The sequence below is a fragment of the Dermacentor silvarum genome, chromosome 1 (genome assembly GCF_013339745.2).
Source record: "Dermacentor silvarum isolate Dsil-2018 chromosome 1, BIME_Dsil_1.4, whole genome shotgun sequence".
NCBI classification, from domain to species: Eukaryota; Metazoa; Arthropoda; class Arachnida; order Ixodida; family Ixodidae; genus Dermacentor; species Dermacentor silvarum.
Window position 1 is genome coordinate 235,057,073 of NC_051154.1, and position 17,691 is coordinate 235,074,763.

At 49.3% G+C, this 17,691-nt stretch overlaps 1 protein-coding gene across 1 annotated transcript; it reads left to right on the forward strand.

Moving 5' to 3' along the window:
- Positions 1–3,034: 3,034 nt before the first annotated feature.
- Positions 3,035–7,378, forward strand: LOC125942255 (uncharacterized). Its single transcript, XM_049660422.1, has 2 exons — positions 3,035–4,218; positions 6,433–7,378. Exons 1-2 carry the CDS (start codon positions 3,044–3,046, stop codon positions 7,376–7,378), a joined length of 2,121 nt encoding a protein of 706 aa, XP_049516379.1. The 5' UTR covers positions 3,035–3,043.
- Positions 7,379–17,691: the final 10,313 nt, after the last annotated feature.

Sequence of the window (17,691 nt, forward strand, 5' to 3'; positions counted from 1 at the left end):
TTTAAGAGCGAAGATTGTGAACCAAATTCTCGTTTATACTCTACGCTGCTTATATTGTATGCACCCAATACACCTCCGCGTTACGGATAACCCAAGTGGCGACGTAGAGGTAAACAGCTCAGCCACTGCTTGGTACTCATTTTTTCGGAGCGCTTCCGCTTGTATTTATCGAAGCGTCCTAAAAAAATGGCACGACGTTCTATCGGAAGCGTACTTTCGTCATGACAGTTTCACAAGGGATAAATTCCCATACAACGCTTCAAAGGGCCGAATAAACAAGCGCGCGCATTGATTCTAATGCGGCTGCAGCGAGCCACTGGAGGGTTCAGCGCCGCGCCGGCCCGGTGAGGGGGAGAAATCCGAGGAGAATTGAGGAGGAAAGCGCGCGCGCGGGGGAGAGTGTCGCTACTTTCTAACATCAAGGGGCTTTACGCAAGCGGCGCTCGCAGCGCCCCTGTAGTAGGGTGCCTCGATGCCCAGCGCCGCCGTCCAGGGTGGAGACAACCCCGCTGGCGCCGCCATATTGTGTCACACGAGCTGAGACTCAGCTACGCCTGCATTCATAAAGTGTTACTCGCGGCGCGCTTCCAAGTGCTTTGCCTTGATGAGGATTTTTTTATCGGTGTCCCATCTGCATATCTTTATAACCAATAGCCGTTAACTCGTCGAAGGTCGGAGACGTAAATGTATGGCGCCGGGAACATGCCCCAAGTTGCCTAATTCAATCACATTTAATATGCCGTGTGTATGTTTAAAATGCGCACTATTTTTTTTTGCGCTTCGATGCTTGGTATATAAGGTTTGCCACCCCCAGGGTGTGGAAGTTTTTCTTTTTCGCTGTTGTATTTTGGTTTACACGTCACGCCTCCTTTACCGTAGCCAGCCAGTCGCGCACGGCGGTTAGTTTCCCTTGCGTTGCGCGTGCTCTTCGCGTTCGTTGCAATTATTTGACGATATCTACGCGCAATTTTTGCTTTTTTTGCCCACAAAACTGTGTGCTGACAGGATTAAGCTGGTGTAAAAAATAACTGCGATGTGAAACAAGGTTTAGTTAGTGCTGTAGAGAAAAATGTAACGTAACTTGTCTGTGTCAATCTTGCGTAGTACACACAAGAAATCAAACGATGCACAAAATACATTTACTTATAATGTCTAGTACAATCAATCATGAAAGAGATATGTACATGAAAAATTATATGTACTGTGTGGCGCCTGAAGGTTATGTTGAAAGACCGAGATAAAAAAATTAATTCGCAAGGTAGGCTCGACACACAATTCGGGATAGAGAGAGTTTTTTTTTTATTTATTCATTACATGGGGGGGGGGGGTTCAAGTGAGTACATCAACCTTATTACACACAATATAAATCGAAAACAAGAATGCAAACAAGAAAACGCAACCGCGGGTAATATTAATCAAGATATCTAGCCAGATATCCAGCCAGAATACATACATCAGCTACCATCGAATACGTCGCATCAGCCAAACACATCGATGGCGAGTACAGAACATTTCATAAATAACCTATTAGAACACTGATAACTACATTGAAAAAATAAACAACACTGCATACATATCACGTACAAAAACCGTAAATGAAACTAAGACAGTCAAATACAGATTAGCAATGTTTTCACTTCGAAAATATAGTCCATGATGATGTAGGGCTGTTGACTTTAACAGACGGTGCCCATCCTGTCGATTTCCCTCGTACTGGTCCTCTTCAAAGTGTTTCTAAGTACAGGTAAAACAACAAAAGTGATTATTGATATGAAAAGTTGCCTTGTAAATACAGAGAACCCATTACAGTGCTTAAAAATAAATTTTAGCAGAAGCAATGCTGTATTACCTCGCTTCACACGTTTCGAAGAAATGCACAGGCTACAACAGACACCATGCCAGAAAGCGCCGAAACATTTTGGTCCCATGATGCCCCTTAACTCTACTACACCTGGGCATACCGTGCACAGGCATTTAAAGACCGTCACAGTACCCACTACGATCGGGAATGAGCACGAATGACCATCGGCTTACGATCACCACGCTACAAATATGTACAAGTCTAAAAAATCAGCTATGTAACGTAACACCCTGAGGTCCGCAAGATATCTCCTGAGAAATCAGAGAAAATCACAATGTTTCGCTTACCACGTACAAAACAGCCGCTCTCCCCAGACGAAGCACTGCGTTCTTTAGTCCCAAATAACCAGTACTGAAAAAAAAAGAAACAAGAGACACACACGATGTGTGCTTCCAGTGAAAAAGGAAAATAGGTGGCTTACGTGACGATTCGTAGCTAATGTAAGACTATTTCGCGGCTAAGCATCTTCGTCAGTCCTTAAAATAAGGGTATCGACTGCGCCCATCAAAACAAAAAAAAAGCCTATGCGACGCGCGCTCGCAAACCATACGCTACTCAGACAGCATCGGTGCAGTGCTTACTTAGTTCGTGAGCGAACGTAGGTACGTGAGCGAGGATCAGAGAATACTTTCTTATTTAAATGAAAAACACGGTGCGGTAGTCTAAACATTCTTGACACTTACCTCGCAAATGCACGAGTTATCCATTGCCTTCCAGTGATCGCGCTTTACTTGGGCTTCCCATCTCTTCCGTCGCTCTGGGTCCCGGGGGAAGCGAAAACAACGCAGTCCTTTACGCGTCGATCCGGCGCACTTGGGAACACAACAGCCCGTCATGTCGACACGATGCACTTGATAGCTTGTCAGTCATGCGGCTGAACACTGTCTAGCAAGTAGAAGCGTCCGCGAAGCATCCGCGCGCACTGTGCCTCGAACTCAGCACCGGCACCAAGCAATCGCAACGGCTCACTGTGACACAATATGGCGTAGCAGCGAGAAAGCGGCGGCGCGGGGGCGGTCAAAGGTTGGCACCACCCTGAACGGCGGCGCTGGCATCGAGGCACCCTACCCTGTAGGTCGTTGTCGGGGCGGTTGCACTCACGTGGTGCACTCTCACACTCCGTCTGCAGACTGCCGTAGCCAAGCCATAGCCGCGAAAGAAACAATGGCAGCGAAAGAAACAATGGCGTTTGCGGCGGCAGCATTCGACTGTAAAGAAAGCCTCTTGCAAGAGCTGGACTTCGATCGACCTTGCAGCGCGGCAGTGCCTGGCGAAAGGTGCTGGCTCAACAGCGATTTGACACAGTGGAACCGAGTGCTGCACCGGCTCGCGTTCGAACTCATCGAGACAAAGCGAGGCGGGCTGCGCTTTTCTTGGGAGAACATGGAAATTGCGCGGGACCCCGACTCCGTGTCTCGCGATGCGGCATTCCTTGCTTCACAGCTCCTCTGTCACCACGCCTGCATCGACGAACTGGAGCTCCGCTGCGTCGCTGACACTGGCCGGTTGGAAACGCCTGCGTTCTTCATTGTTCTGCGTCCTTCATCGTCAGCAGGCGAATCCGTTCGAGTGATACGCTCGCTGGACGTTTGCGAGATGCCGTTCGAAGAAGCTCGACGTCAGGGCACGCTCTACACATTGCAAGGTGTCGACGCCATCGGCTGTCTCGAAACCCTTCTCTTCCGAAGCCATGGATACAAAACCAAGTTCACATCAGACCTTGGTGCGCTATTACAGCACAACCGGAACTCCCTCAAATTTGTGCATGCTGTGTGCTCCGAGGAAGCGATGAATTCTCGGGACCGTCAAATACAAGCTGCGGGTCAGTCGTTTGAAGGGCTTAACATTTTTGACACGTTCACTGCCATAGACGCGATCCAGCCTCTTTTTAGAGCATCGACGCATTTAAGGGAACTGACCGTGAACGTCCACGGAAGTGAGCTTGCGGTATTTGCTGAAGCCGTTACGACAATCAAAACTTTGGCCAAGCTGTTTGTGCTGTTACATAAGTCTACCCCCGCAGTCCTGTTTGATGTGCTCAAAGTTAACTCAACGTTGAACTGGCTTTGTGTGACATTTTCACTCTTAAGTCCAGACTGCGAACGGGCACTGGCATCTGCGCTGCGCACGAACGCGACCCTCCGACACCTGGAACTCTCCAATTTTCAATGTACGTCCAGCCTGGTGGATCTGGCAGAGGCACTGTCGGACAATTCCACCCTCGAATTTCTGGAATTGAACACTTCCTCCCTGCAGATAACAACAATCGCAGCGCTGTGTCGTGCACTTAGTACAAACAAGACGCTGAAGACGTTGGCGCTCAGACTAAGGAGTGGATTCGGCACCCACGATGAAAGGTACGAGTTGATCAAAACCATTTATTGCGATCACTTATATGTTGGTGGAACTGTGATCATGAACACGCTAGGGGGGTGGAGGGGGGGCGGGATTGAGGTGCAGCTGTGCGTGCGGCTCCTTAGCCCGGCCGTGCGCCGGTGGGTAAAAGGTAACGGGCCGAGATGGCTGGCGGCTACTCGCGCGCTGCCTTTTCGCGTGCCTGGTGCTAGATGTCGCGTAATTTCAAGTTTTGGAAACGGGTTGAAGGGAGAGGCAGCCGAAGCGTTCGCTCCTCTCTGTTTGCGCTGTCCGTCACGCCAGCGTTGTGACGGCCACGGTTCGCGGTCGTCGAGTGCGCCGACTCCATGCTTGCGAATTAGTAAGCGAATGTTTATTGCAGTCTATACTGCCGATAAAACTACGAATCTTACTTCGCGTACTTGTCTAACGCTTTGCGCTCGCTATCAACGCTTCGACTTTCGGGTGGTATATTGCGAGCTTTTTTTACTACTTTTGTATTTTACTTTGTAGTTTTACTGCATATTGTTACGGAGAGGCACACACAACAGGAAAATGTATTTACAATATATTTACAAGGCGATGAAGCGCTGAACCATATGGGCGAGAGCGCGCCAGAGTAAAAAACGTCTTCATCGACGCTCCTCTTGAGGAATAGTACTATAGTGCCTATAATAGTACTGTGACATGACCCTGGCCGCTGAAGCACCGTCACGGTGCTTGGTATGGTGTGGGCGAGCGGTAAGGTTTAAGGCGGGATTCGTGGACAACGTCTGTAGGCGGCAAGACGGAGGGAGAGGAAGACGCGAGAGGGCCACTCTCGTAAGTGAGGTCGGTTACACGGTACCGGGAAAGCAATTTTTCGGAGAGTCCAAAACGCCCAGTCGGAGTCCATAGAATCACAAGGGCACCCGGAGTGTACATAACGTCGCGATCACGGGAGTCATAGCGGCGCTTCTGCTATGACTTGTACTCGTATCAATATCTTGTACTCGTATGCATACTCTTGTTCTTTGGTCATAAAACGAAATGACGCGAATCGTAGTTCTGTGAGTTACTTATTAACGAAGGAAGTGAGATAATAGAAGATCAGTACGGAAAACAATACAGTTCAGCTATGTAAAACATAAGTAGTGAACAAAAATATATATTTTGCATTTGGGTCCTTCGAGCTAGACTGCTCAACTAGGGGGTGCGTTATGTCATGAAGACCGCCAGCCTATGGCAATAGTCGCTTGGACACGCACTGCCATCATATTTTATTCACACCGCATAGCCCACGTACCGTGCACATAACTTGCGTATTCCAAGAATGTATCACAAGGAAACCGTATATATGGACCAGTATGCGAAAATACGGGCACACTGCTGAGATATACTTCAAATATAGGTGGAGTAGTTGAACCAGCTGGGCATGCTGCTTGGGCATGCTGCTTGAATCAGGTCTCGGCTTAGCATACTTGGCAAGAATGAGATAACATTTTAAAAAAGACGCACATGTATCCACTCGCGCAAAAAACTCGGAAAGGGGCCACAGTGTACGAGCACCACGAAACGAACAAACTGCAAAAGTGGAGCTATATGGCACCGTCAATGCATCTGTCCCTTTGGTTGCACCACAGAGATGGATAACATTTCGGTTATTGACGGTGCCGTAAAGCTCCACTTTCCAGTTTGGTCATTTCTTGGTGCTAACTGCGGCCCCTTTCGCAGTTCTTGCTCGAGTGGATGCGTGTGCGTTTTAATAACACACATATGTGTGTTCACTACTGTAATGCAGGGGTGGTGTGTGTGTGTGTGTGTGTGTGGTGTGTGTGTGTTGTGGTGTGTGTGTGTGTGTGTGTGTGTGTGTGTGTGTGTGTGTGTGTGTGTGTGTGTGTGTGTGTGTGTGTGTGTGTGTGTGTACGTGTGTGTGTGTGTGTGTGTGTGTGTGTGTGTGTGTGTGTGTGTGTGTGTGTGTGTGTGTGTGTGTGTGTGTGTGTGTGTGTGTGTGTGTGTGTGTGTGTGTGTGTGTGCGTGCGTGCGTGCGTGCGTGCGTGCGTGCGTGCGTGCGTGCGTGCGTGCGTGCGTGCGTGCGTGCGTGCGTGCGTGCGTGCGTGCGTGCGTGCGTGCGTGCGTGCGTGCGTGCGTGCGTGCGTGCGTGTTTTTTTGTTTGTTCTCACTTTTGCCAGCGCCGGTTCGCAATAATTTACGCTGATAAATTTCTTTTACGACAGGGCGGCCTTGGCGGACGAGCTGACCCACAGCGGAAGCTACAGTCGCATCTGTGTCCCGTTGGCAGAGCCAGACTTGCCAGGCTTGACAGTGATATTGGCCTCCGTTACGGCGTGCCCCCAGGAGCTTGACTTCAGCAATATCTGGCATTTTAAGAACGACCTGCTTATTTCTCTCTTCGACGCCGTCGCTACGAGCTACGTTAGCTCTCTGAGGGTCATTGTGCCGAATGACCCTGGTGCAAAGGGTGTTCTCTTCTGCAAAATGCTCAAGAAGGTCGGAAACCTTCGCTGTATGGACCTCGTTTGTCGGGAGCTGTTTGCTCGAAAAGTATTACGCGCTGTTGCATTAAACAGCAGCATTGACAGATTGATCATCAGTATCGTAGACCCGGTGTATTTGAGAACTGCTGAGGCGCTCTCGTACATGCTCGCTCACAACGAGTCGTTGACCGAAGTCAGCGTAGACACTGCGAAAAACTGTTTCGGTGAAAGTGCAGCGAGAGGAATTGCTCGCGCACTGTCTCAAAACAGGCGCATCACGCACCTTTCGTTACCGTTCGCGTTCAGAACTGACAGCAGCGACAGTTTCGCCATCTTGGAGGCACTGCGGAACAACCACCGCGACCTTCACCGCGCGATACATTTTGCGATTCTTCCCACGGCAGACAGGCTGTGCGCAGAGGCTTTCGAGCTGTTCTGTGGAAGCCCCGTTTTCCGCCGCCAATTGGTCGCGGTTGGCGGCGCGCCGCAAGCAGAGGTGACACGGATCTTGAACTCTGCTCGTAACTACTTGTTAGACAACTACCTCGTCATCGCTGGCGTGGTGCGGCAGAACGTCGTGAGATGTCACCCTTCGAGTGCTGCCACTCAGGCAGATGCGCTCACAAACGACTGCTGGCGAGCGATTGCGCGATACTTGAAGGTATCTGACGTGATTCTGAACTGACGGAACCGATTCTCAACTGTTCAGAAACCGGAGGACAGCTTATGGGCGAGAGAAACCCAACGCAAAAATGGTTTGCTTTCGAAAACAAGGGACACGATTTTTGTAAGCAAATATACGTTTATTACTCGCTTTCAATAAATACCTTTTTCATTCTTTCGCACTTGAACGTTTACATTTTGGGGGGAAAAGAAAAAAGAACACACGTGTGAAACCGATCTTAAAGCTCCCGCTCACAAAAAATAATAATAATAATAATAATAATAATAATAATAATAATAATAATAATAATAATAATAATAATAATAATAATAATAATTCCTTTAAGTGAAACTGAAAAGCTTTCCTTCAGCTTAAAGGGCAGGTACTACAAGTCATTCAGTTGATACACTCGCCGACAATATTCTAAGCGAAGCCCACGTTTAGGGGCACAACTGGGTATATTTGTAGAGAAAAAAAGTACATATACATTTTTTACCAATAATTGCTACAGTAGATTTATTACATTTCATACGTATATGCAAAACAAAATATTTTAGTATTCCCGGTGACTAAACCAAACCCAAAAGCCTACAAATATTCTGCACATTCATAGCCAGTGGTGCCTGGGAACATATAACGTCCTTATCCCGCTGCCTTCATGGTGGAAGCCATCATTTTTTGAACGCACGCAAAGATGTAATTATTAGTAGCCACCCGTCTTGCATTAGAGTCGTCGTGTAGAGGAAAGAGGTCATTACTCGGTCATGCATTCGTCGCGCATGACACAATCGCGCTCGGCGTTTAGAGAAGCGCAGCTCGGCCGTATGGCCTTCCGAGCAGTAATGTTTGAGACGGCTCACTATGCAATAGTATACGTATAACTAATCTCACACTGGTGCTCATCGGGAGGCCTTCGAGTGTTGCAGAAACTTGCTCGGCTATGACGCCCCCTGCTGGCTGAATCGCCCTGCTTGCAATACAGACACTAGCGCCGCAGTTCCTTCGAGTAATTGTATTATGTCGACCGCCACCGCATATTCGCCAAATCGCAGATGCATTGCACGGACTTCTACGCGCTACGGTTCACTTTCCTTTTGAAACATTGATGTCGCAATATAAAGACCAGAAAAAGTTTTAGTCGATAAAATTTGCAGCCCCACGTCACGTTTCGTCATCTTGATGAAAACGCAAAACTTTTGCAAAGCTACCGCTTTCTTGCACAAATTTTAAACTTCTGCTTCTTTCTGAGGTTTTACGTGCCAAAACCAGTTCTGATTATGAGGCACGCCGTAGTGGAGGGCTCCGGATTAATTTCGACCACCTGGGGTTCTTTAACGTGCACTACAACGCAAGCACACGGGCGTTTTTGCATTTCGCCTCCATCGAAATGCGGCCGCCGCGGCCGGGATTCGATCCCGCGATCTCGTGCTAAGCAGCGCAACGCCTTAGCTGACTGAGCCACCTCGGCGGGTGCACTAATTCTAAACACTCGACAGCCAATCAGAGAGGCGGATAATGGCGGCAGTGCAGCCGCCTTACGTGTAGAGAACAGAGCCCCACGGTTCGTCCCTCTATCAAAGCGACGCTTTCTTCGCCTCTTCCTTCGACTTTTCCACTGCTGCTGCTGCCTTGCACACCGCTTCGGGAAATGGTTCAAGGCGTGCGTGTACATGGCAGGAGCGTGGCAGAGAGTAAAAGGCGGCGCGAGAAACTCGTCTGGACCTTTCTGTCGACGGTCTTCGCAATGTCCTCAGGAGTTCCCTGGGCTTGCTACAATAGCCTCTTGACTGCTGTACTTATCCGTGACTAGCACTGCAGAAAATGCAGCGCTTACCTTTGTACTAACGGGCAACAATCCCAAGGGGTGGGTAGACTAGTAGAGAGGAGGTAGGGAGAGGAGACAGAGAATGCGTAGCAGTGACGCAGTCACGAAACGAGTAAACAGCCTTGTCACTCTTCACTCGCATACATGGGGGGGAGGCGACGTAAGAAGGCAAGAAAACGCTACTACTAGACATGACAGCGGTTGCGGACAAAGTGGATAAACTTAAGTTCAAGGTACGGTACGTTCCTGCTATTTCTGAAAAATAAACACCGCGCAAATTTGTAAAGCAGTAAACTAACGCAGGGCGTGCAGACACAAATCCGCATTAAGACACCGTAGAGTCCAGGTGACACTACGGAAACGGCCGCACGTCAAATCAACTCTCCCGAGTCCGCTGCGGTAGGTTTACGGCTATGGCATTGCTCGAGGTCGTGGGTTCGATCGTGACCGTGACAGCCGCATTTCGACGGGGGCGAAATACAAAAACGCTCGTGTACTTCGCTTTAGGTGCACGTTAAACAACTCTAGGGGGTGAAAATCCTATCTGGATTCCGCCACTACGGCATGCCTATAATAATCCGATTGTGGTTTTGGCACGTACAGCTCCCATTTTTCAGTTAAAAGTTTAACACTTCTGCCACGGTGCGATGTGCCGCGGGAGGCAATTACAATGCTAACTTTCTCGGAGGGTTATGAACAATGGCGCACAACAACGCCTCAGACAAGCACGTCTCGCTGTGTGTTCAGTGTACTACGCAGACAAACAGCAGCGGTGCACGCAAGGTAACGTTTAACATCAGCTCACCACTCTCGCATTGCACTAAATGGCGAATGAATTAAACATTTGTCGTCAACATCACCGTAAATTATCGTTAATCAGAGCAAACAGCACAGAAAGCTTCGCTTACGTCTATTCCGACAGTGCCTGGGATCCGCACATTTCTTTATACTCGCAGCTTCTTTCCCATACTTCCGTATGACTGTTTTGCATTCCACAATTGCATCGTCCGCCGTCAAATACAGGAACATTGCACAACTGCAACTGACCTGCAAGGCTTTTGTACATTCTGAGGCGCAGCGGTTTCAGTCTGTAGCCGCGTTTACATGAATGCGACAGAATGCGACAGTAGCGCATCACATTTCCTAGCGCATCACGAGTAATGCGATGCGCCAGTGTTTACATGCTGCGCATCACCCCTGGTGCCATGGTAACGGTGTCGCACATCGAAGGCAAACCAGCTCTCGCAGACGCTTCGGGCGTCTCGCCACGCCGCAGCTCGGCGAGCGCAGCAGATCCACAGCAAATTGCATTGGCTATAATTCTTAATGCGATGCGATTGCGTTTACATGCACTGCGAAAGTCGACTTACTCGTCTCAATCCATATCTGTCTGACGCATTAATGCGACGCGCTTTCTTAGCGCATTATCTCCGTTTACATGGATGCGATGCGCTAGAAAGTTAATCTGATGCGATGCAATGCGCCAGTTGTCGCGTTCATGTAAACGCGGCTTGTGATGGCCCGTTAGCATGAATTGTGGGGTCTCAAACGTGCCCTTGGGACAAAGGAACGACAACACAGTAGTAGGAACAATCAATAAGGCATGTATTGCGCCTTTAATACACCAATCTAGCCAGCCGAATTACTATATACCAATAGAACATGCCGATGGGCGCTGACGAATCGAGGAGGTTCGACTTAACGCGACAGGATAGCGAGCGAACATGTTCGCTACGATGCTGGGCACCAACGCCTAATCGTTCGCGTGTATTGGGGGCAAGGAGTTACGGAGTCGCCATCTGTCGGAAGCGCCTCGCTTGCGTAGTATGAGGGATAACGCGGCGCACTCCTCATAGGTTTGGCTGTCGGCGCTCAATAAAAACACCACGCGGGAGCCCTCCTGGCCATTTCTGTAGGTACTCTCCAAACGAGGGAAGTTTCTTACTGTCAAAATAATAATATTGGGCAAACAGAAACCGCAGAATAGTTTACAGGCGATATCTATTTACCGAACACGTACAGTGAACGCCCATTGCGCGCGGTCGACGCGATGGAGTCCCCCGAAGCTTCTTGCGTGAAAGGTAGGCAATCGCTGAGAGCTATGTGAAACGTGTTTTTATAGAGTGCTGTCCGTATAACCAAATCGAGCATAAAGAATGAAGCCTCAATGTAGCGATCGTACGGGTTCGCAGCCACCGACTGCGCGTCTGCATGCATGTCCGCGCACAATGTTTTGCTTTCGCTGCGAGTGCGTTTTCGCACCGTGCCGTGAGCTTTAGGCCGCAGCTTATGAACATTTGGCAGTACACAAGCAACCATTGTTGCGTGGACGCTATCAGAGCTGTTCAAAAACGATAGGGACTTCGACGCTATACGGGGACTCGTGATGTGCCATCGCGACGATTCAATCATTTTTCTTTTCTTCTTCTAAATTCTTAGACGTTTCAATATCGTTATTTCTCAAGTTGCGTCGCACCGTATGTTTATCAGTCTTCTCAGCGAGGAATTTCCCGCTGCTTCTTTTTGTTAATCCAGTACATTCATTGTTTGGTGCTAACACAAACATGACCACATGCCATGCTTTTTTTTTAATGTGCATCTCACCGTTCCCTTTCCATCCTGGTGAACATGCCAGCATCTAGCATCAACAAGCTTCTCAGTGCGCGCTTTCTGCTACTCTTCCTCCCGGAAGTGCTTGCTACACACCGGAGTTGTAGCCGATGGCTGCTTGCCGGTTCTAAGCTTCGCAATCCAAGCTACAAGCACCTTCTTGGACTTCAGGTACGTGTGAAGGCTGACACCGCGCTCCGTTGCGTGCGCGTCCGGTACTGCGGTACCGAGCAATAGCCTACCATGTCGGACGCCTTCAAAGGCAGTCACTAACTATTATAGTGCTGTCAAGCAGGCACTCGAAGCGGGAAAACATCCCCACTTAATCAAAACCGTAGCGAAGGTGGGACTAAACTTTCGTTTTCAGCTCGCTTCGGCGCTTCCGAAGCAGATGACACGCCGCTGTGGCCCACGTGATTCCTTATACCACGTCACGCCGACAGTGGCGCCTGCTTTTCCAGTGGTGGAGCTCGCCCCCATATGCGGTGTCGCTTTCGACCGATCGAGTTCGTCCATCCCGGTGGCGACTTTACAATTGCTCGTAGGTACAGCGGGGGCGTGGCACTGCGGGTCCCGTGACTGCTGCTTGGAGGGACCGCCAGTAGTTTTTGCGCAGGCGCGAGTACAAGCGGGCACAAGAGAGAAAATCTGGGGGCTTTTGCTCCTTGAATTCTGACTTTGCCTAGGTACTACAGCGGAGAACTTTCTTTGGTCTTTTGTACAGGGTCGACCACATCTAAGATGAACACCTCATTAGTATTCAAGCTGGTAAAACTACAGCGTTTATTCTACTTCACGAGTGAAATGTTCGTTATACCATGTGTAATCATGGTGTCGATAAACACAATAATGATTTTTCGAATTATGTACTGAACATCCGCTTCTATGATGTCTTGAATACTAATGAGGTGTTCACCTTAGATGTGGTCGACCCTGTACAACTGTGGCTGCTGTTAAGGGATCGATGCTATTCCTAAATAAACGCGTCACTGCTTTGATGATCCAAATATAATCTCACTATCAGGGAGGGAGCAGTCTACCTGACTGGAGCAGTATTTTTTTAGTTGGGGTGTTGCTACGCTGCGCTCTAGAGATGGGCAAAACGGCTCACTTCAGTGAGCGGCTCGGAACGGCTCAGCTCACTGAAATGAACCGGTTCATTTGAACGGCTCACCGGTTCACTTAAACGTGTAACCTGTGTTATGCATATTCTATAGTTATGTGACTTTGAAAAAAAACGATCATATGCATAATTTAATAACCGTGTTATTGGTATTTTCGCTATGTTTAGAGAATATTTCTACATATATTAAAAGCGTGAATTTTTAGTTGTAATGAAACTTTCTTTTCTGATATTGGGGATAAAATGCTTATGATACTGTGACAGGCAGAATGCGACGTATTTTTTTCAGAAAAAATTATGTAACTTCATCGTCATTACAGAAGCTTGTCTGTTTTTGTGGTACTTTAAAATCAACTTTTGTCAAAATAAAAACGCAAAGTGATTGTACATTATGTTTCAACTTTATTCATTTATTCACATACGTACGTTCACTATAATATGAGTAAGCTGTAACGCCATGCAAAATGAATGTAGAAATTATTTCTTGAATTAATATACAAAAATCATACGAAACATCCCCAACACTGCCGCACGTACCTTTTGTTTTTGTTTTCTCTCTCTCTCTCTTGAGTGCACGCGCGATACTGGCGATCATACGCCAGGACAAAAAAAAAAGAAATGAAGTCCTATTACAACACAACAGATCATTGGCCTCGTTTTAATGACTTGCTAATGATACACGCTCAGAAAATGCACTGAAGTGGATGTCATAGGCGAAATTTTCATAACTACACTAATTAGCACAAATGAAGACCAGGACGTAAACTGTACGTTCACCTGTTGTCTTTAAAGACACGGAAGACCATCTTCGAAGTGTTATTGGACCAACGCACGATGTGCGATCGGTGAGAGTCGTGAGACATCGTTCGAACAGCAGCAGGCAACGAACGGTATACCATCCTTTGCCAATTAAGACTTCTTTACTTCTCCCCTCGGTGGCATTGGGTGCCACACCATAGGACGCACAAAAAACCAAAGGGACTGCTGCTCACACCACACACTGCGAGCGAGTACCAGTAGCGCGAGTCTGCCCACACCGGCCACCAGCTGGGTGTTCTGCTGGGTTTCGAAACCTCGAAACCCAGCAGAAGACCCAGCTCTGACGGAACGGTTCCGCACGGCTCATTCAAGGAGAGCGAACCTGCTTCCTCACTCCCAAAGAAACGCCGCTCACTTACTGAACCACGGCTCAATCGCTCTTCAAAAGATCCGGCTCGTTCCTGAGCGCTTTCTAGGAACGGTTCCTCACGCTCACTGAACGAGAGAGAGAGAGAGTCCATGCGGCTTCCTCTCCGAAAGAACCGCCGCTCACTTACTGAACCACAGCTCCCTCGCTCTTCAAAAGAGCGGAGCGCTCCTGAGCGCTCAGGAGCGAGCCGGATCTCTTGAAGAGCGAGGGATCCGTGGTTCAGTAAGTGAGCGGCGGTTCTTTCGTTCTTCAGCCGAAGGCGAGGGGGTGAAGGCGACTCTTGCGAGGAAGGGTGGGAGGGCAGTTGCTTTCTCGTACCGCTAATAGATGGCGCGGAAGTCGCACCCAGCAGAAGACACGGCTCTGACGGAACGCATCGGCACGGCTCTCTGAACGCGAGAGGACCGGCTCCCTTTCTCCAAAAGAACCGCCGCTCATTTTTACTGAACCACCGCTCACTCGCTCTTTAAAAAGAGCCGCTCACAAAATCCGGCTCGCTCCTGAGCGACCCATCTCTACTGCGCTCCGCAACACCCCAAGTTCCCAACGACCACCGCTTCGCGTCGGCGCCCGGCACCGCGGCACCGGGGCACAAACGAGAGCAGTATCCGCTTGCGCAGACAGAACCACCTACAGGGTGCTAAATGTGTCTCAACACGTAGAAGTGCTTTCGTTCACGCGAATCTCCTGAACGGTGCAGTATGCACTGATAACCAATATATGAGCACGGAGTGCTTTGGAATTAAAGTTATCCGATTCGTCGTCAATCTCACAGGTTCAATGATCCCCTCGTGACTATCGCACGATTTCCTATGTTACCGTTGGAACAAAAAACGCAACAAACTCACCAGAACCATCGTAGGAGCACCAGAGCAAAATTTGTGCACGGCGCCATCAACGCAAACGCACATGCCGGCTAGCCTAGGGACAAACGCATACAAAACGAACAAAGAAATGAAGTTGACTAACGTTGCACGCTGGGCTTGTTGGTATAACATGATGGAGGCAAAAGGCGTAGCGCATCAGACACAGGACACAAGAGGAAGAACACAGACAACACACGTTTGGCGCTAGAATATAGAATAGAATCGATCTAGAATATACAAACCCTGTGACGTTATTCCTGGCGAGACAGGGATTTTCAAAGAGCTTGTTGAAGTTGATAATGTCGGTGTTACCGTCATGCGATGCTGCACTGAAGTCCTGAATTTTGTAAGGGTCTTGTAGACTGCTGAGCTGCTATGGCTAACGTTTCCTTGTCCAAACGTGTGTTGTCTGTGTTCTTCCTCTTGTGTCCTGTGTCTGATGCGCTACGCCTTTTGCGAGCAAAGAAAGTTCTTCGCCGTAGTACCTAGGCAAAGTCACATATGCAAGGAGCAAAATTAAGCCCCCAGATTTTCTCTCTCGCACCCGCTTGTACTCGCGCCCACGGTGTAATCCACAAAACACAAAACGTCTTGAAAACTTCTCGGAACGGCTACAAACGCCTATAGACGTCTTGGTCTACGCGAAGACGTTAAACAGACGTTGGAAACATTATGTAGCAGGAAGTACGGGTAATCAAATATGCTATTGTCACGTAGTAGTGACGGTAGAGAAAACAGTCACAAAACTGTGTATGACGAAACTGGTTGTTTATTGGGCGAACCTGTGCCCACAAAAGCAAGCTACACTCAAAGCACAACGATAGCGGCGAACACAGTCGGCGATCGTCGAAAATCTGATCAGCGGCGAAACGCGTCGGCTTTTATACCTGAGTCATCGAAGGTTCCAGATTAATCCCTGATGCCCGCGTGTCTTCCAGAAAGTTCTAGACAATTCGCGTCGCTCATACAATCAGATTACATGGGCGTCGGTGACCACAGACGACGGATAGAAGCATTGATAACGTCCGAGAAGCTTCCAATGCAGGCGCGTCCTGCGCCGAGCGATAACGTTTAACATTTGTCAGCCAATGTTGAAAGCGGCTACCGGTGAAAGATAAACATGTGTACGTGTCAATACCCTCCCCTTAAAAAGCATCGTCCCGATGCTACAAACACGAAAGCGAAAACAAAACCATGCGTAATAAACAAAATAACAAAAAACAATAACAAGTAACAAAGTACCTAAGTTTGTCAGCGGGCGTAGAAAGGCTTAAGACGCACCACGTGGATGACTTCAGGTCGTGCCCGGCGCCGCTGTGATTGCGAAATGCCGTCTGGCACGACCTCATAGTCCAGTGCGCCAATACGTCGGGTGATCTTATATGGTCCGAAATAGCGACGTAATAGCTTCTCGCTAAGTCCTCGTCGGCGTATCGGAGTCCAGACCCAAACACGGTCACCGGGCTGGTACTCGACGTAGCGTCGTCGAAGGTTGTAGTGTCGGCTGTCGGTCCTCTGCTGGTTCTTGATACGCAGGCGGGCGAGCTGTCGACCTTCTTCGGCACGCTGCAAATAGGTGGCAACGTCGAGATTTTCTTCGTCGGTGACGTCCGGTAGCATGGCGTCAAGCGTCGTTGCCGGGTTCCTTCCGTAGACCAGGTTGAACGGCGCCATGTGCGTCGTTTCTTGCACGGCCGTGTTGTATGCGAAGGTCACGTACGGAAGGATGGCATCCCACGTCTTGTGTTCGACGTCGACGTACATTGCCAGCATGTCGGCGATGGTCTTATTTAGGCGCTCGGTGAGGCCATTCGTCTGCGGGTGGTAGGCGGTGGTCCGGCGATGGCTTGTGTGGCTGTATCGCAGGATGGCTTGAGTTAGTTCTGCCGTAAAGGCAGTACCTCTGTCGGTGATGAGGACTTCTGGGGCACCGTGACGCAGGAGGATGTTCTCAACGAAGAATCGGGCTACCTCGGCAGCACTGCCTTTGGGCAAGGCTTTTGTTTCGGCGTAGCGGGTGAGGTAGTCCGTAGCTACGACGATCCATTTATTCCCGGACGTCGACGTCGGAAAAGGCCCCAGTAAGTCCATCCCAATCTGCTGGAACGGTCGGCGAGGTGGCTCGATCGGCTGTAGAAGTCCGGCTGGCTTTGTCGGCGGTGTTTTGCGTCGCTGACAGTCTCGGCATGTCCTTACGTAATGGGCGACGTCGGCAGAGAGGCGAGGCCAGTAGTATTTTTCTTGTATCCTTGCGAGCGTGCGGGAAAAACCGAAGTGTCCAGCCGTTGGGTCGTCATGGAGAGCTTGCAGAACCTCTGGACGCAATGCTGAGGGTACCACGAGGAGGTAGTTGGCTCGGAGAGGCGAGAAGTTCTTCTTTAGGAGAATGTCGTTTTGCAAGAAAAACGACGCCAATCCTCGCCTGAACACCTTCGGCACAGTGACGGTCTTGCCTTCCAGGTAATCTACAAGGTTCCTTAGTTCCGGGTCGGCTCGCTGTTGTTCGGCGAATTCGTCGGCACTGATGGGTCCCAAGAAAGTGTCGTCATCCTGGTCATCCTGTGGCGGCGGTTCGACGGGGGCGCGAGACAAGCAGTCGGCGTCAGAGTGCTTTCGCCCGGACTTGTAAACGACGGTGATGTCGAATTCTTGAAGTCTCAGACTCTATCGTGCGAGGCGACCTGAAGGATCCTTCAAGTTAGCTAGCCAACACAAGGCGTG

Coding starts and splice junctions, on each gene's coding strand:
- LOC125942255 (XM_049660422.1), top strand. CDS start 3,044: ATGGCGTTTGCGGCGGCAGCATTCGACTGTAAAGAAAGCCTCTTGCAA. Junction 4,219..6,432: donor TTCGGCACCCACGATGAAAG/GTACGAGTTGAT, acceptor CTTTTACGACAG/GGCGGCCTTGGCGGACGAGC.